Source organism: Mycosarcoma maydis, chromosome 3, assembly GCF_000328475.2.
Source record: "Mycosarcoma maydis chromosome 3, whole genome shotgun sequence".
Taxonomy (NCBI): domain Eukaryota; kingdom Fungi; phylum Basidiomycota; class Ustilaginomycetes; order Ustilaginales; genus Mycosarcoma; species Mycosarcoma maydis.
In genome coordinates, this window is record NC_026480.1 from 1064882 (window position 1) to 1082720 (window position 17839).

At 52.1% G+C, this 17839-nt stretch overlaps 10 protein-coding genes across 10 annotated transcripts in view; 3 read left to right on the forward strand and 7 right to left on the reverse strand.

Moving 5' to 3' along the window:
* Positions 1-198, reverse strand: part of UMAG_15089 (uncharacterized protein) — a gene marked incomplete at both ends in the record, with an annotated part of 989 nt that extends 791 nt beyond the window's left edge. Inside the window, one exon of the mRNA XM_011389846.1 lies at positions 1-198. Within this exon, the coding sequence (XP_011388148.1) occupies positions 1-198 (198 nt within the window).
* A 2045-nt stretch (positions 199-2243) lies between these two features.
* On the reverse strand, positions 2244-3560 carry UMAG_10248 (uncharacterized protein; the record flags this gene model as incomplete). The annotated part of the gene is made up of 1 exon (XM_011389645.1): positions 2244-3560. One exon carries the CDS (start codon positions 3558-3560, stop codon positions 2244-2246), a length of 1317 nt encoding a protein of 438 aa, XP_011387947.1.
* Positions 3561-4228: 668 nt separating this feature from the next.
* On the reverse strand, positions 4229-5337 carry UMAG_01811 (uncharacterized protein; the record flags this gene model as incomplete). Its single annotated transcript, XM_011389458.1, has 2 exons — positions 4229-5166; positions 5265-5337. The coding sequence occupies 2 exons, from the start codon at positions 5335-5337 to the stop codon at positions 4229-4231; spliced, it is 1011 nt and encodes a 336-aa protein (XP_011387760.1).
* Positions 5338-5627: 290 nt separating this feature from the next.
* UMAG_01812 (uncharacterized protein) lies at positions 5628-7025 on the reverse strand (the record flags this gene model as incomplete). Its single annotated transcript, XM_011389459.1, has 1 exon — positions 5628-7025. The coding sequence occupies one exon, from the start codon at positions 7023-7025 to the stop codon at positions 5628-5630; it is 1398 nt and encodes a 465-aa protein (XP_011387761.1).
* A 1267-nt stretch (positions 7026-8292) lies between these two features.
* On the forward strand, positions 8293-10116 carry UMAG_01813 (uncharacterized protein; the record flags this gene model as incomplete). Its single annotated transcript, XM_011389460.1, has 1 exon — positions 8293-10116. The coding sequence occupies one exon, from the start codon at positions 8293-8295 to the stop codon at positions 10114-10116; it is 1824 nt and encodes a 607-aa protein (XP_011387762.1).
* Positions 10117-10304: 188 nt separating this feature from the next.
* Positions 10305-11744, reverse strand: UMAG_01814 (metalloendopeptidase; the record flags this gene model as incomplete). The annotated part of the gene is made up of 1 exon (XM_011389461.1): positions 10305-11744. The coding sequence occupies one exon, from the start codon at positions 11742-11744 to the stop codon at positions 10305-10307; it is 1440 nt and encodes a 479-aa protein (XP_011387763.1).
* Positions 11745-12259: 515 nt separating this feature from the next.
* UMAG_01815 (uncharacterized protein) lies at positions 12260-13105 on the forward strand (the record flags this gene model as incomplete). Its single annotated transcript, XM_011389462.1, has 1 exon — positions 12260-13105. The coding sequence occupies one exon, from the start codon at positions 12260-12262 to the stop codon at positions 13103-13105; it is 846 nt and encodes a 281-aa protein (XP_011387764.1).
* Positions 13106-13212: 107 nt separating this feature from the next.
* Positions 13213-14253, reverse strand: UMAG_01816 (uncharacterized protein; the record flags this gene model as incomplete). The annotated part of the gene is made up of 1 exon (XM_011389463.1): positions 13213-14253. The coding sequence occupies one exon, from the start codon at positions 14251-14253 to the stop codon at positions 13213-13215; it is 1041 nt and encodes a 346-aa protein (XP_011387765.1).
* Positions 14254-14729: 476 nt separating this feature from the next.
* Positions 14730-15401, forward strand: UMAG_01817 (uncharacterized protein; the record flags this gene model as incomplete). The annotated part of the gene is made up of 1 exon (XM_011389464.1): positions 14730-15401. The coding sequence occupies one exon, from the start codon at positions 14730-14732 to the stop codon at positions 15399-15401; it is 672 nt and encodes a 223-aa protein (XP_011387766.1).
* Positions 15402-15548: 147 nt separating this feature from the next.
* UMAG_01818 (N-terminal protein methyltransferase) lies at positions 15549-16490 on the reverse strand (the record flags this gene model as incomplete). Its single annotated transcript, XM_011389465.1, has 1 exon — positions 15549-16490. The coding sequence occupies one exon, from the start codon at positions 16488-16490 to the stop codon at positions 15549-15551; it is 942 nt and encodes a 313-aa protein (XP_011387767.1).
* Positions 16491-17839: the final 1349 nt, after the last annotated feature.

The window sequence follows — 17839 nt, forward strand, 5'->3', positions numbered from 1 at the left end:
GATTCCGGACGAGGCGTTGGAAGACGAGGTGGCATCCGAGTGTGAATTGGATGGAGACGACTTGTGATGCTTGTGGTGGTTTTTGTGATGATGCTTGGCACGGCACTGCTTCTTGGCTTCGACCGAGTCGGCAGCATTCAAGAAGAGGGCCAGCACCAGGAAAGCCAAGAGGATGAGCTTATGGTTGAGAAGGAGCATGATGAACAGTCTAACGTTGCAACGATTGGTACTCGATATGACGGGGGCAGTGGGAAGAGCGTGCTACAGTAGTCGGTAGAGAGAAGAGTTTGCTGAATGATGGTGGCGTCTGTCAAAGACTATGTGACTACCGAGGAGCGGGTCGGACGAGAAGGTGAAGATGCTGAGCAAGGAGGAGCGAGCAAAACAAGATATCGAAGGGGAGATGGACTTGATGCTATCAAAGCTATCAAAGCCAGGGACGGGGGCAAGGGGGATGGACGTGTTTCGAGGAGAAGAATGAACGAGAAGAAGGGAGGAAAGGAGGTGGAAGAGGGGGGCAGCTACTAAATCAGGAAAGTGGCTCGGAGAAGAGTTGGGAACCCTCGGTGTTGTCGCAGATCACAGCGAGCAAGACCCTCGTGACTGTGACTCTGTCTTCGCTGCTGCGCACACCCAGCCAACTGATTTGGCTTCTCTCTTTGTATCTTGGGTTTTACTTGACGTGCTGTACCTAAATTTGAGGTTGATGGAAGCATCCATTCATGATTCAGGCTGTTTGTTCATGGTTGCGGCTTTACCTCTGTGTGAGATCACATCTTGGCATGTCACAAGAAGATGCCGAGCTTGATCACCACATCAACTTAGTCTGTTCGTTTTGGGGTGCATTGACATGCTTGCGCTGGCCGCTGGCAGGTTCTGCATCGCACCAGCTTCTGCCGGCAGCAACGGCCGCATCAAAGCTATGTTCCTGGACCTCGGTAGCAAGGTGCGGCCAATTGAGAAAAACAATCACAATCACGAAACGTGTATATTCGTGATTGTTGCAGCATGCCGTCCTACATCGAGTCTAAAGCAAGAGTTTTAGTTATTTAAAATGACTTTTCTTTGTTCTTGTTCTTTTGTGCAGCGAATCGTGGTGATTGGTGAGAGCAGATGAAAAGAAGCCTCGAAAGCCTTGTTCGCATACTCACAACTCGTTCAAAGCTTGGTTCTAACCCTATCCAAATTCCCACGGTCCGCTCCAGTCTAAAGTCACGAGGGTGGGATTTCGATGTCGATGTCACCTGTAATGTGGCACAAGGCTCCAAACGGGTTAAGAGAACCGCACCTGCCAGCGATGCAAATTCCGTAAGGAGGAGTTACATGTTACTGCTGTGTTCCCTGGCAAGGCGACGGTGACGATTCGTAGTTCGTGATTCGTGATTGCGACTTTGGCTGCTGGATTCGTGATTGTGATTACGAGAGAGTAAGAGAGGCCACCCTGTCATACGCCTGTCTCGCTGGCAATTTCACGATTGCACAGCTAAGAAGGGTCGCCTCTGCCAATCTCACCTGTTTCTGTGTTGGAATTTTCAGTCTGTTCAACCTTTTTCCAACTCCGACGCCGACGGGGTGCACAAGACTTGCCTTCGTGATTGCTAGTTAACTAGCTCGACGATTCAGGCTTTGCCAGCTGTAGTGACCACATGCTTGCTGCTGCTTGAGGGTGTGAGTGGTGACATGCCTGGCATCAACCATTCAAGATCGACCTGGTCCTCCTTGGTTTGCAATTACCACACGCTGACGCGACATTCTCGGTTATTTGCAGCGAAAGAACAAGTCATGTCGATCCTATGTTTCACCAGGAGCCCTTCTTCAATACTCACAACTCACGACTGCATGTATCACATATCTTAAAATGGGCAGCACATGCTGTGTTGATTCAGGGATACAATCACCGTACGTCACACTCTTATCCTGTGCAAAGACCGCAGAAGGGAGCATCGCTTGTGGATCACAGAGCGTGCGTTAGCCTCGACATTTTCAACTGCGGCAGCGCGTCGAATCGCCACCAGGAAAAGAAATCCTCCAACTCACACTTCTCGACCGTGGTTGGCGTTCTCACCAACGATCCTGTTGCCTTAGGGTTAGATGTGACCGTGCTCGCATCTGACGTCGCAGCATCGATTGTTTCACTCAGAGTGGAAACTTGTCGATCACGAAAATGTCTAGATCGGAAGGGAGGAAACTGACGAATCGGGCAGTCCATGTGAAATAGCCCAGAACACGACCACGATTACGCTCTACCTGCGCCAAGCTTCGGCAACAACCCAGTGGTCGTATATCCGACCTTTCTCCAGAATCTCCTCCCGTCCACCGAGCTCGAGTAAGTTGGGCTCGAGAAAGCCACAGTGAGGACCGCCGAATTCGATGGCGGCAAAAGCACCCGTGAAGTTGCCGCTCGCCGGTTGACAGCCCTTGCGGTGTGCCTCTTTCATCAATCCGCCCGACTGCGCTGGGTCAGCAGGATGTTCAGGCATGGCACCGGCCGACCAGAGTTGGACACCAGCTTGATTCGAGTGAAATGTGATCGAGCGACCAGCCGACTCGGAAGTGAGACGAACACGCTTCGTCTCGGATGTAGCGATCTTGTCTATATCGTCCGACTGAGGAATGGCAGAAGGACCCCAGACATAGAAGTCGTCGTAGCCGGTGGAAGGCATGCCTTGGCCGATACGCTTGCCACCTTGCTGGTCCCAGTGGTGTTGGCCGACAGTGGAGAAAGACTCGGAGGGTCCACAGGTGGGCTTGAGCTCTCCCGTAGCGATCTGTGAAGCATCGAGTTCGAGATGTGAGATCGACTTACCAGCAGGTGGGTAGAGCTGGAAGACGTGTTCGAAGACAGTGCCCTTCTCGGCTTCGTTCGATTTCTGGTTAGAAGCAGACAGATTGAAACCCCAGTGGTGCGTCATGTTGAATGGCGTAGCTTCCACCGCTCCATCTGATGCAAGAGCTGCTCTGTATCGGACGAGCAGCTTGCCCGCCGACTTGCCAAGTTCCGAATCTGTCGCCGAGCTTGGGATCACGGCCAACAGTGTCTCGACACGAACTTGTCCAGGAAAGCCAGAATCACCATCCGGCGATTCGATCGCGAAGATCAAGCTGCTCTCCTTACCACTTGGCCTGTTGGTCGAGGTGAAGCCAGAGTCGGCAAAAAACTTGCTGTCCTGGGTATCCAACGGTTGCCAGTAGCATTTGTCAAAGGGACCATGTTGGACGATGCTGTCCACCTTGTTCTCCTTGTCGCTTTCAGGACCGCCGTGAAGTACTACACCGGGTGCACTGAACTCTGGCAATTCAATCTGAGTGCTCTTTCCGTTGGCATACTTGTATTTGAGTTTCTTTCCCGCGGGCAGACGGTTGGCGTAGCGTCCAATGATCGGGTTGAGGAACTTTCGTCCGCGTGCTTGGTGATCTTTTGGATCTTCGGGTCCACCAATAAAGTCTTCACCGTCTTCGGTCGAGATGCTATGGAACGTGAGACCATATGGAAGCACCGAAAATTTGAGGTCGGCTCCTTCGGCGGCGAGAAGGATCGGCTTCAACGGATCAATAGCCATCTTGAAAAACTGGTCTGTTGGCAGGATAGTGTGTTGATGGTGTTTGAGAAACAACCGAGGCTCAACTTGGAGCAAAGCTACACTTCTTTATGTGTTTGCCCGAAGTAGACCCCTCGGCAAGATGGCCGATGGTGCGCACCATGTCATCTGGTGCAACTTGCCCGCCAACCGAAGCTGTGAGCGAGTGGAGTTGTGTGATTTAACGTTACCCCGGCTTTCTTCTCAAATAGGAGTGCACGCGAGACCGGTAATTTCAACAGACGCTGAGATCCCCGGTCCGCCCTCTTTCTCGAATTTAAGAGACCGATACCGCTGCCTTCGCTGGAAAGCGTTCCTCGCCAGCACTCAAGACTCGCAGCACAAACAGAGCCTTCTCGGTGGTTATGATTGCCGCTACCCAACTCTTTCGCCAACGCCACTTTGCCATGCTCATGCGAAAGACCATCGGATCTAGCTTTTCACCGAGGTATTGGGGGTAGACTTCGGATGCAAGCCTACATAGCAGCCAGCGCAGACAACAAGCACACTTAGATGAGCCATGTGTCAAGGCATCCACCATAGAGTCTCCTCGACTGCAATCACACTGAATAGCGCCACAAGACCAGCCTTTGTAGGTCTTGGTGGAAGCATCAGATGGCAAACTATCTGTTCAACGAACCTGGAATGTGCTACTTCTGAAACAATCCATCCAGCTCATCCAGCTCTCCTACCGCATAGACACTCTCCAAGCCCAGGTCAAAGTTGAACGTAGAACCGCGCTTGCTTCCCCTCACCGCTACACCGTCACCCCCCTCGCCGCGCAGTTCACCGTCCACCGCCCAATCATCTTCTTGCTCGTCCGTGTTCATCTTGCGCGGACCTTTGGACAGTGCCGACGGTGGTGCGTCCTTGCTGATCGGCTTGGATGCCGATGGAGGCACTGGGACGTCAAGCACAGCTGAGATGCCGATGGTACGGATCTTTTCGCGCATCATCGAGACTTGCGAGCTCGAAATTTGACCCGTGTTGGTGAGAACAAAGTCGTCGAAAGGAATCACCACTGTCTGCCAGTCGGATCCTTTGCTCTCATCGAGGTACAGGCGATGTTGGAACAGGTCACTGGTCACGGGGCCGTCAGTCTGAACGTTGACGAAAAACTTGGGTCCTGGGAGCTCTTTCCTTCCCAGACCGAGCGCGTGAACAGCACGGCTCGCAGCTGGGCCAGACGGATCGCTAGCATGCAAAGCTGCTCGAAGTCCACCTCCCGCTTCTGCTCTTTCCGTATTGGTAAGAGGCTTCTTTGCCAGCCTGTTCCTCACGCGAAGAGCGAGGAAGGGGTGGACCGTCGTGTCCCAGCATTGATTGCCGAACAATGTTGGTCGGTTGCGATTGCGGAAGCCCGCATAGCCGCTCTTCTCTATCTTGCCTCCCCTTGGAACTTGCGAAGACAATGTACCGTAAAAGCGTCCACGCGATGAGTCATCAAGCCCGAGCCGGCACTGCGAAAGTCCGCCGATGTCCGAGTCGGACCCGGTGGCAAAGTTGGAGAGATGCGCGGGCTGGGTCATCGCATAGAGAAGCAGAGCTCCCTGGTTCTTGGAGGTAGGCGAAATTTCCATCCTCATCACTGTTGATACAAAAAAATAGGAACGGCGAGAGTGATTTTGAATCAGTCAGTGCTTGCTTGCTTGATCGCCGCGTGCATGCGATTGTCAGCGGACTTACTCTTGGCAGTCTCGTCTCGAGCCACCTCGACCGAGCGCTGCAGCGCCTGACCGAAAGATTTCAACAGCGACATTGTCTTAGTGTAGTCGGTGTCAATTCAGAGTATGATCGTGCAGATGAATGGATCAAGATCGAAAGCCTGCGCAACAAGCGTCTTTGAAAAGACGTTGTGGAGTTATCACAACCAGTCTTGCCTTCTTGAATAAGCAGCGAAGCGCAACGAAATTCCGAGATCCGCACTCATGGCTCACGACTCGTGACTCGCGAGAAGTAAGAGCTGCATTCACAGCTTCATGATTTATCTTAGTTACTGAAAAGAACAATCAAGAATTCTGATTGATGCGATCAATCGTGTATCGTGTATCAGGCTACATGAGACTCTTTGCGATCCAGATCAGAATGAAGCTCTATACTGTTGCCTGCATGGTTCACGGTGCTGGTGGATCCTGGGGCAAGCAGATGCTGACGTCTAGAATAGGTGGCCTTTCCACGCTTGACCACCGTCAAGCCAGTCAGAGAAGCCAATCCCGTCACAAAGACGAGAGCCACAACAAGACCGACCAAGGCGCCGATGAGACCGGCTACTACAGGCGACACTTGATGCTTGCCCGTCGTCGATGTTACGTCCGAATACTTGCCCCCACTTCCCGTGCCGTTCAGGGCATTGAGCGCTGCACAGCCTCGTGCGGTGGTTTCGCCGCATGCATTGCACCAGTCTGCAAGTGTCTCTAGCTTCATTGGGTTGTAGGCTTGCAGAAAGAGGTCGACCGAGAAGGGAGAGCTTCGAATCTCGTACGGTTCCAGGCTGCCGTACGAGCCGTTACGGAAGTAAAGCTGGAGCGATTTGTCCTCGTGGATTTCAAAGACCATGGCGGAAGCGTAGTCGACCAGCTTCCCTTGCAGCTGATCAATCTGAAACAGGCTGAAAAGCGAGAAGAACGGCTTGTACGATGCGCCAATCACGGACAGCTTGAGGGGGTCGGAGGCGTTTGCAACTCTGGAGATAGCATCGGTGAGTGGATTGAGCATTCCTCGACCTGCAATGCTTCCAAGGGATTCGGGGCTTTTGTCACCAAACACACCAGCCTCGTGATACTCAGCCCATGTCAGGGCGTTGGACAGCATCTCGTCTGTGATCAATGGCGCCAGAGTCGCGTTGTGGATCTTCTCTACGTTCAGAAAATCAAACACGTTGTAGGCGTTGACAAGTGTCTTTGGACGATTGCCTATGATCGAAGCAGGAATAGAGTCGTAAAAGGGCTTAGCGATAGCTGCCTGTTTCTCGAAGCTGCTGCTATTGTAGAACTCGCTGGTAAAGTCGTCAAACTTTTCGCACAATGTCCAAGGCTCCATGACAAACGACTGTTCTGGCTCGATGGTCTGTACGGGAATGAGCTGTGCACGATTATCCCACGACACTGTCGTGCCGTTGGCAAGCGAGAGGGAATCGTTGAAAGCAGGGTACATTCCCTGCATGAAGGCATTGACACTCTCGACAATGACGCCGCCTTCGCCACCTGCATCCGCCTGAACCTCGACTTTGACGTTCTCAGCTGCAGCAGTGTCGACTCCCTGAATGAGGTATGGCGAGCTTGGGTCGAGGTAACGGGATCGCAGCTGGGCACCGCTGTTGAGCTCCTGGAGGTATCCCAAAACGGTGAGGTTGGTTTGAGAGGCAGTGTACTTTGTCGGGGACTGGTAGAAGCCTAGTCGATCACCATGTCGGATGAGCACGACGATTCCAGTGACAGGGGACGACATTGTGGATCTGCTTTACAAAGCTCGGTAGGAACGACAAGGTTGCAGATGGTTGGACAAAGGCAAGGTGACGACCAAGCCTAAAGCCTCAAGGGGAACTCAGATTGCAGAAGTCTCACAGACTATGATAACGGAGTGAGCATCAGTGCTCAGCTTCGGAGAAGAGCGACTCGAAATCGGTTGATGCAAGACCGCTGCACCATAAGAGTGTCAAACATACATCGATGCATTCGTGATTGTGAGCCTATTCACTGGTTCATGATTTACAACTGACCGAACGTCTTTCAGAATCGTGAATCTCGGTGGGTTGGGAGCAATCAAGAAGAGATGGAAAAGAAAGAGAAAAAAAATAAAGGGATGGAAAGAAAGTGCAGAAGCAGAGTGCGTTGACCATGTGGTCTGCGAGACACTTGCAACTGCGCTTATCTAAACTTCTGTGTGCTAGATGATGGACAATCGTTATCAATCATCTTGCTGTTTCTATCAAGTAAGAGTTAGGTTACGAGTTGCCGGAAGAGTTACGAGTTGGTCAACATTTCGCCTCGTTTTCTAGCTTGTCGAAGTCGAAATCGTGGATCATCTTGCCGCTGCTTTTTCTTATCTACGGCATCTCGCGGCGATAAATCCACCGTGAGGTTCACAGATTGAATATTCCTGATTCACTTTCGTGATTGAAAAAAACAAGCTTGGTGTACAACACGACTAGTGCACCGTCCAGGAATGAATCGCGAAGTGAAAGCCATGACTCGCCTCCTCCGCACTCAGGTCAAGGCTGTTGCCGGTGTATCAAAGGCACATACAGCCCCTTTATAGAGCATGTGTACCAGCTATCATTTGGTGGTGTATCAATCATGAATACTCGTGACTGCGACACCGAGCTTTGTGCTTCGTGCTTTGTTTTACGATGTGGATCGCGATTTCCCACCTTGCTTGTAAGATTCACGACATGAGAGATAATTTCTCTATTGTGTACTAATGAGGCCTAACATGTATTAAAAATTCCTATCGGCCCACAGCCTGTGGAACTTGACGCTTGTGACTCGTGACTGTTGCTTTGGAAGAACCGCTCAATTGCGCAGCAGCCATCGACGTGGAACGCGTCGACACGCAAGGGAATATTCACGATTCCTAAGCCGCAAAATGTACACATTTTGGTCTGTACAGCGCTGCAACATATGTGATGCCCACTGGCGCCCTTCGCCTCTCTTTAGCTTTTCGTTCACCACGTCCCTCTTCCTTGTTCATTAGGACGCTTTCTTAGAAGGCTACCATGGCGAAAGGAAAGAGCACCAAGAGCTCATCCTCATCTTCAAAAGGCAGCGATGTCAAACTTCGCCAACGACCTACAGCCGCCTTCCCCAACGGCACACCCAGCTCGGAGACTGTAGAAAAGCCTGGCTTGCTAGAATCACGACAATCTTTGAAGGCGGAAGAGGGAAGTACCCCCACAACTAGCAAGGATGCGCTTCTTATTCCAGCATCACCGCCCGTCGATGGCAAGAGCGGTGTCTCGGTCTCTGAATCCCAAACCAGCCAAGAGGCGTCCGGATTTATGGATCTCTCACCCCAGGACCAGAAGGCCATGATCCTGCTTGTCATTCTATACCTTCTGCAAGGTGTACCTGTGGGACTTGCTTTCGGTACCATGCCCTTTTTGCTCAAGTCCAAGCTGAGCTACGGCGATATCGGCTTCTTTATGCTCTGCACCTACCCTTATTCGCTCAAGCTTTTTTGGAGTCCTATCGTCGATTCGACGTTTGTCAATCAGTTACGGCTTCCGCTCTTCGGCACCATCTCCCTTGGTCGTCGTAAAAGCTGGATTGTTCCCATCCAGGCGGTGGTCGGCGTCATGTTCTGGTACCTCTCTTCCAACGTCGACCAGCTTCTATTGGCCGACTTGCCCAACGTCAAGCTCATAACTCTCATCTTCTTCGTACTCATCCTGTTTGCTGCTACCCAAGACATTGCCGTCGATGGCTGGGCGTTGACTCTTCTCTCACAAGAAAACTTGTCATACGCAAGCACGGCGCAAACTGTGGGACTCAACTCGGGCTACTTCCTTAGCTTTACCGTGTTCTTGGCATTCAATTCGGTCGAGTTCAGCAACAAGTACTTCCGCTCAACACCGTTGGACTATCCGCTGCTCTCGCTTTCCTCGTACATGCGCTTCTGGGCTGTCGGATTTTTGTTGGTGACAGTGTGGCTGGTAGTGTTCAAGAAGGAAGACGAAGAAGCCTCCGATGCACCAGATATGGATGTCAAGCAGGTCTACTCGATCATGTGGAGGATCTGCCAACTGAAACACGTGCAGACGTTTATCCTGATTCACTTTGTCGCCAAGATCGGCTTCCAGGCCAACGAAGCAGTCACGGGCCTAAAGCTGGTTGAAAAGGGCTTTGGTAAAGAAGATTTAGCATTGGCCGTGTTGATCGACTTCCCATTTCAGCTCATCTTTGGCTACCTGGCCGCAAGGTGGAGCAAAGGCGATCGCGCATTGCAGCCATGGGTGGTAGCGTTCTTCTTCCGCCTCGGCTTCGCAGTGCTTTCCATGGTTATCGTGCACGGCATGCCCAAAGCGCCTATCGGTACCAGCTACTTCTTTGTTGTTATCGCTAGCACTGTCGCTGGGAGCTTCGCATCTACTGTCCAATTCGTGGGCATCTCGGCTTTCCACACGCAGATCGCCGACCCGCTGATCGGCGGAACATACATGACACTGCTCAACACGGTTTCGAACCTCGGCGGGACGTGGCCACGCTACTTTGTGCTCAAAGCCGTCGACCTCTTCACCATCTCGAGTTGCCAACCGCCATCCAGCTCGTCGCTGCTCAAGGACCCGGAGATCGCCAAGCTGTGGGCTACTGCGTCCAAAGGCATCGGCGCCAACGAATGCACATCAGACCTGGGCAAAGCAGCTTGCTCCGCCGCCGGCGGAGAATGCCACATCGAGCGCGATGGATACTACTGGACATCCACCCTCTGCGTCGTCATCGGCACTTTGCTCTTGATTACTTTTATCATTCCCGCATCCCGAAAGCTGCAGGCCTTGCCTCCAAGCGCATGGCGAGTAAATTTGCACTCCAAGATTCAGTAAAGACGGCATGCACATCTTTCATTGTTATCATCGGCTGCACTTTGCAATCTAGTCAATCGGAAAGCAGAAAACAGCATCATTCACGATTGGCTTGCTTGATACTGAATCATCACTTTCTAGGTGATAGAACTGGTGAAACGCTGTAAAAGAAGGACAAATGTGAGATGGGTGATGATCAGGTGTTTTGATCATAGCGACGAGAAGTTCTGCCGTGCTGACGCGGCCGCAGCACGGAATCCCGAAACTTGCTCTGGAAGAGGACAATCCGAAGCCCTCCTAGTCTCGAGTGCCTCTGGTAGCCACTTGTGCATGTTTTTGATGCGTTGACTCGACACAGGGTGCGTCGAGAGGATCGCCTGTGCGCTGCTCAATACGCCACCACCGCTTGCACCCTCGGACTCGCTCATGCGCGTCCACAGCTTGCTCGCTTCTGCCGGGTCGAAGCAAGCACGGCTCATGATGCGCAACCCCAGATAGTCCGCTTCGAGCTCGGTCTTGCGCGAATTGGGGAGCGAGAGGAGCAGCGTGAGTGCAGCTCTGCTGAGACCAATATCAAAGCCAAATGCATCCAATAAAAAGGTACCAAACAGCAACACCTTGTAGCCCGACATCTTTTCGGCAGAGTGACGTGCGACTTGGTGTGCAACTTCGTGGCCGAGGACGGTGGCCAGTCCATCCGCATTGGCGCAGATGGGGAGGATACCGGTAAAGACGAAGATCTTGCCTCCAGGTAGTACGAATGCGTTTTTCTGCTTGGGATCATCAATTACGAACACTTCCCACTTCGTCGCGGACTGCTGCTGTAAACCTGCACCTGACTGGCTTCCAAACCAAGATGCACCACCGGCATTGCTAAGCGAAGTACTTGAGCCGTATGTAATGCCGCCTTCCTCTCCATGCGAGTGGTGCGTGAGATAGGGATCCCCTTTGGTGTGGTGTGGCTGATTTTGATCGACGATAGCTTTGTCGAGAGCAGCGACGATGCGACTGGCTACTGAGCGTACTTGTCTCGAATACGGGTGCGAGGCAGGGAGGATGCGATCGCGATACTCTGCCAGCGTCTGACGGAAAGTTTCTTGGCCCATTTCATGCTCTTGTGCCGCACTAACATCGATGAATCTCCAGCGACCAGTTTCTGGGACTTGCTCAAGATGCACGACGTAGTAGATACCAGCACTTCCGAGTGCCACAAGGATCAGCGTAGGCGGGCGTGATGAGAAAAGTGAGCGCCTCCCTCTGCCACCGCCACCTTCACCGCCGAAACGCTGATACTGCACGGGCTGTTTTGAGCGTTGTTGCGTTTGAGGGGCTTGCCCAAGACGACGGAAGAGTTGATCTTCGAGCTGTTTGCGCAGTATATCTGGTGACAGTTGCTCTCTTCCGGCTGAGTGTGATTGTGACAAGTTACGGAATGGACCGCATGATACACCTTGTGACTGCTTGTTTCCGCGATAGAGAAGCCCGTTCGATATCGAGCCGACAGACATGTTATTGGTAAGTCTGCTGCTGGAAGCTGATGTGGCGAATGTAACCATTGGTCGACTGCATCGTGCGACATGTCTGCTTGGGCGTGCTAGCGACTCGACAGCAACTTGCACTCTACCAGATGCCCTAACTAGCGTAGACATGGCTCTAGATAAGCCTTTGGAGAACGATCTTGCCTTAGTTTTCGTGATCCACTGTCTCGAGTCATTGATGGAAGTGGCAGGCGAGCAACAAGCGTGGTCTTGACTATGACAGACTTGTTTTCTATGAGACGATCTACGTCGCTAAGTTAATAATTACAGTCACGAGTTGTGAGTACAGCACAGCTACGCAATTCGTGCGTGGAGGCTGCGTAGCTGGAACGATGGACTTCACGATTTGGCTCACGGCTATTTAATATTTTAATTATCGACTCATTCGTGATTCGTGATTGCGTCGTCTTGTATAACTTATACGATAACCGAAGAAAAGTCGGCCAGCGTGAACCTCCACATGAAGGCCATGCAGCTTCTTGTCATCAACTAAGCAGAACGTATCGTACTTTACAGCCCTGCACATCAGCGTCTAACTTATAAAGGTTACTTCTGTCATTTTTCTTGACCCACAGAGTTCCCAAAGTAACTAAAAGTCAGTCCCAGCTTGCCTCGATATCTCAACAATGGTCACGGCACTTGTATCGGGAGGCAACCGTGGCCTGGGCTACGGCATAGTTCGCAGGCTCGCCAACGAGTTTCCTACCTCGCCCTTGTCGACCTCGTCATCGGACAAGCTGACCATCTATCTCGGCTCACGAGACATTGCCAAAGGCGAAGCTGCTAAGAATTCCATCACATCCGAGCTTGCTCAGGACACGCTTGACCGGGTCTCAATCGAAGTGCGTCAACTCGACACCACCTCTCATGAATCTATCGTCAAGCTCGGTTCGGAGCTCAAAGAGGGCGTCGACATTCTTATCAACAATGCAGGGATCGCTATGGACGGTTTTGATGCCAACGTAGCTACACAGACCGTGGCTACCAACTACTATGCTGTGCAAGACATGATCCAAAATATCAACGTCAAGGACGGCGGCAGGATTGTCAACATTGCTTCCTTGACGGGCGTCTTGAAGGGTTTTGGCGACAACGTACGTGATCGATTCCGCAATTCTGAAACGATCGCTGATACCGACGCACTCATGAAAGAGTTTCAACAAGTTGTAGCCGATGGCAGCTGGAAGGAAAACGGCTGGAAGGGGGTGGCCTACGCTACGAGCAAGAGCGGCGTCATTGCTTATACGAGAGCGCTGGCCAAGCAGTATCAACAGGAGGGCAAAAACGTGCATGTAGTCTCTTGCTGCCCTGGTTACGTCAACACGGACATGACCAAGGGTAAAGGTTACAAAACCCTCGACCAGGGTGCCGAGACGCCGGTGCTGCTAGCTTTGAACAAGCTCGATGCCAAGCCGGGCGAGTTCTGGTCTGACAAGAAGGTTTATGATTGGGAGAACAGGTCCGATTCCTGAAGTACACCTCGATTCGGAAATGCACACCTAGGTATCAATGAATCGACCAAGCTGAACATGTATGGCTTTGAACAGTATGTGCTAGATTTGACCATTTCGAGGCAATTCTACTGATCGAACCCGCTCAAGTCGCCGTGTACTACGAATGAGAGTATCGCTGAAAGTTCCCTTTTCGATTGTGCCATACCTGAAGTCGGTACATCGGGTCTTTGAAGCTCCGATCTGAGCTTCTGAGCATACCGAACGAGATCGTCTCTCGCTTCTTCCTCTGTCGAAGTAGACGACAATGTCCCGGCGAGACTGCCCACAAGACCAGCCGGTAAATTTTGCGGAGGCTTGAAGCCAAGACAGACGAGGAAATGCTCCACACTACCCAATCTTGAGCTTCGTGGCTTGGCGATATCGACGCGGTCAAAAAAAGTACGAAGCTGATCGGCAAGCAATGCACCGGAAGTGGCGGGCCTAGCAGCTTTGAGATCCATGTTGCCCAACGAGGCTCCCAGCCCGGCCTGCGGGTGTTGGGTGAAGATTTTGGCTACGAATGTGCCGCCTATTTCGAGCAGGCGGAAAGTTATTTGCGTGGCAGCTAGAAGAAGTTGGGATTGCAGGTATTCGTCTAGATCGTGTAAGCCGGTCACGTCGGGTGCGCCATCGCAGACAATAAGTTGAGCTCGCGCTTTGCCCTTGCCTTTGCCTTTGACGCACGTTGAATTCGACAAAGGCCCATCAGAGAGGGCGGTGCTGACAGCATCAGCTGTTGCGGGAGTGGTAATATCGCCGATGATCTGTGTTACGCCGGGAAGAGGCGCCATGGCTTGCAGATCGACAGCAACAAGATGAGAGCCAGGGACAGAGGCTAGACGTCGTGAGAGAACCTGTGACCAAGATCCAGGTGCGGCGCATAGATCGACAACCCTGGTTGGTGTTTGAAAGCGCTTTTCAGATGTCGTTTTGGGCGCGTTGGCAGAGTCGGATGAGGACGCGCATGTCGAGGCGGCTCCAGCGTCGAGAGCGTAATCCTCAGCGCCGCCTAGAAAGCCGTACTGTTCATTGAGATGAAGTAGCTTGTACGCGGAGCGCGCACGGTAGCCCTCTGACTTTCCCTGACGGTAGTAAATGTCGCGTTTGTCCTTGGTTGACTTTCCCATGGTGAGCAGCGATTAGGAGGAAAGGCCGAGATTGGGTTGGCGATGCTGGACGAGGAGAACAAGTGAATCTGTAAAGAAGCGATTCGTGGAAAGGGTCTCTCGTGTCTCTCGTGTCTCTCTCCATCCAAGTCACGAGTTAACCAAGTTAACTTCACCCTTCTTTTCTGCACAAAGAACAAGAAGCACGAAGCGTCAACGCTTTTGTGCGATGCTTAACTTATTCACGATTCTTTTTAATCATTTTTGGATCAAAAATTTCAGTTCCAGCCTCCACCTCTGCTGCCAAGCGTCAAGTTTTTGAGAATTCACGATTTGGAGCCTTGCACGTTGCTTGACAAGTCGTGAGTCGTGAGTCGAGAGTGGTGAGTGGTGAGTGTATAGGTTGCATCGTGAATCGCGATTCTTGCCTTGGTTTGTTGATCTCATCCTCCTTCCATCCACCATCGTAGGCCAAGGCTCAGCCAAGTATCGACCAGATGCCAGCGCCCAAATTCACCAAGAAGCAGCTGGTCAAGCACCGCACATCAGCGTCCCCATCCAACGGCAAGAAGGCCGGTGGCTTCCAAGTAGGTCCCAAACACCTTCCGGACGGTGCCTACCTGGGCAAACACAAACGAATCAAAGCTGAGCTCATCCACAAGGCCAAAGTCAAGAAGGAGTACTATAAGCAGCTGAAACAAGACAAATCAGGCGTAGCGAGCGGTACGAGTTCCAATGCTGCCCCACTGGGAAAGCGAGGGAGTGCAATCACCGCGGACGATGATGGAGATTCGAACCTTCCATTTGCACTACCTAAAGACCAAGGTCGATTTGCACCCGAGAACCAAGCAAGCCATGATGAGAGCATACAGACAGATCTAGTGTTTTCTGCGAGCAAACAAGATCTACGACCGAGAAGACAAGGCGGCAAAGAAAAGAGCCACAAGCCACTACCACATCCACTACCGAAAGGTTCTGCCGTTCGTAGTGAGCCTGCTGCCAAGGCTACAGACACAAGAAGCAAAGCAGAGAAAGACCAGGAGCGCCTCAAGAAGAAAAAGATGTGGAACAAGCCTAGCGGTAGTCGTACGGGCCAGGCGAGGGGACAGCCGAATCTAGGCGCGAGGATGGAAGTTATGCTCGACAAGATCCGTAAATCGGCCGCATAGCAGCCCGCTACAGTTTTTTGTCATATACCCGTGGATCTGTCTTCTTTGCGCAATCACACTCTCCCTTGATTTTGGGAAACTCTCCAAGGTTCAATCTGCATTTGTGATTGTATTCTTGTGATAAATGAGAGCTTTCTGCGTGGTAAGCTAACGCAAGGCCCACATCTTGACAACAAACAGCTCGGCTGGCATACCAAATTGAACCTCGCACTTGACAATTTCGAGACCAGCTTGCTGAAAGACACGTTCGTAAGCCTTAGTCGAACGTGTGATACTGTGGTCCTCGTCGTCGTACCAGACGCGCTCGGTGCCGTCGGCTTCTTCTGTGCATACGTTCTCCTTTACACCAATGATGCCGCCGTCCTTGAGCGCTGCTTTCGAACGCTGGAGAAAAGATATCAAGTCTTTGTCGGAGAGATGCTGCAGGCACCACTGCGCCCACACCAGGTCATAGGTCACTGGCTCTGCTTCCGACCCTGCTACACCATCCTGATCCACTTTTGGCGCTTCCTGTGTAGCAGTAGGAAGTTGCAGTTCATCGTCGACGGACACGGTGGGTGCAATGTCTCGATCGTGTACGCGTGTAGAAGAAGAATACGGGCGACCTGGTTCAAAGTCTTGCAGCGTCGAGCAGTGAAAGTGAACCGCTTTGCGTGCTTGGAAGGGAGACTTGCTAGGCGGCGTTAAGATTTGGGGCCATGATTTGGACTGGATCTTGGCTTCTTGGAGAAACTTGGCAACGGGCTCGACCATGTGTACCTGGTCAAAGATGGGGAGTAGGCTGTGCTGTGTCACACGTCCTACACCTGCACCGCAATCGAGAGCACGAGTGCGTGCTTTACCCTTACCACCCCTCTCTGCGACTCTATCCTTCTTCCATTGTGCTGAAGAGACGTTGGACGACGCAGGAGCACAAAAGGAAAGGTGTGGCAGTAAGCCGAGAAGGAAGGAGCGAGTCCCTAACGACTCCACTCGAGAGACGTGGCCGAATCCACCGAGAACCCCATCGACGCTTGCCTCGACGCCTTCCCAGTATTGTACGCCACGCTTTACGTCAGGTGTAGGATGCACCACCCGGATTTCTGACATTGTGCTCCGCTTCTGGCTCGATCGGAGAAGAAGAAGACGAAGCTGCAGGAGTTGTAATCGGCGTGATAGAGAAGTCAATCAGAGCAAGAATCGTGAATCGTGAATCGTGAATCGTGAATCTGTGAATCGTGGTCTCTCAGGGTCCAACGACAAAAACCTTGTTCAGATTCGGTTCCGTTCAGGAAAAAAAATTTAGGCACCAAATTTGGCACAAAAATCCAAAAGTCGTGAGTATCTTTCGTGTTTGTGTTTTGACGCTTGATGCTCGAAAGGAGTTGTTGAGAATCTCGAGGCTTAACATTCTCACCTGCTTATTCGCGAATCAGACTCACGACTTTGGCCGTTTTATTTATTTATTTCAGACACCGACCCAAGCCTATAGAGGCTTATGCGGGAATCAAGAATCACGAATCAAAGATACAGGCTGTAGAAAGTAGGTCAGGTCCAAAACCTAGATAATTAGCAGTGGGGCAATGTGCTGTACGGTTAAAATCCGCCCCTGCTTAGTCATGATGCATGAGTGGGCAAGGGGGTCCAGACGACGTCTCGGTCGATAGGCCGTGCTGCCGGACATTGGTGTCTGGAATGAGGTGGACTAGGTGTGGTAGATGAGAGTGATGGTGTGAGATGGTTATGGGCTGGGCGACAGCCGTGTGACTGTGAGCCAGAAAGCGCGCTCTCAGGTACGCAGTCACCGCTGTAGCGAATTTTGGCTCATTTAGGACCTGTTTGAAGGAAGTGAGTCGCTGGTTCCGGGCCAGGGGACCAGCCTGGCGGAGGGACTCCTCAAGTCTCCTTCGGGGGAGTGATTGCGGCAGAGAAGAAGGTGGAGGCGGTCCGGGTCAGAATGGAGACCTGGTCCCGAGGAGATGTTTATGGAGCTTGGCGGTCTCGCCCGCTCTCAAGGTATTCGTGGTTGTTTGCCCTGAGCTTCGAGCCCCGGGCGGATGCGGACTTGGGTTGTAATCTTCATTCAACTTTTCGGACGTCGATCCGGCGATGCGGCAAAAGTTGCCATCGGAAAGAGCTTCTCCGAGCCTGCACGCTAATACCCCGCATTGTGCATACACCTTCACGCTTGATCACGCCTTAGATAAGGCGTAGAAGCCAGAACCGCCTTTCATTGTCGTTTGTTGCGCAGCATTCACAATCCGTGATGGCGATTGGTGATTGTTCTCAGCGTCTCGCCTGTAGCTAGAGCCCGCCCCCACATTCACAGATGGCCCATTTCGCTGGACCCTGGCCTCTGTGCACATATCCCCCTTATAAGCTACAAGGCAAACGTCACCTACACACATACACCTCTCGTCCACCATCGCAACCATCATCGCGTTCTGGCGTTCCATCTT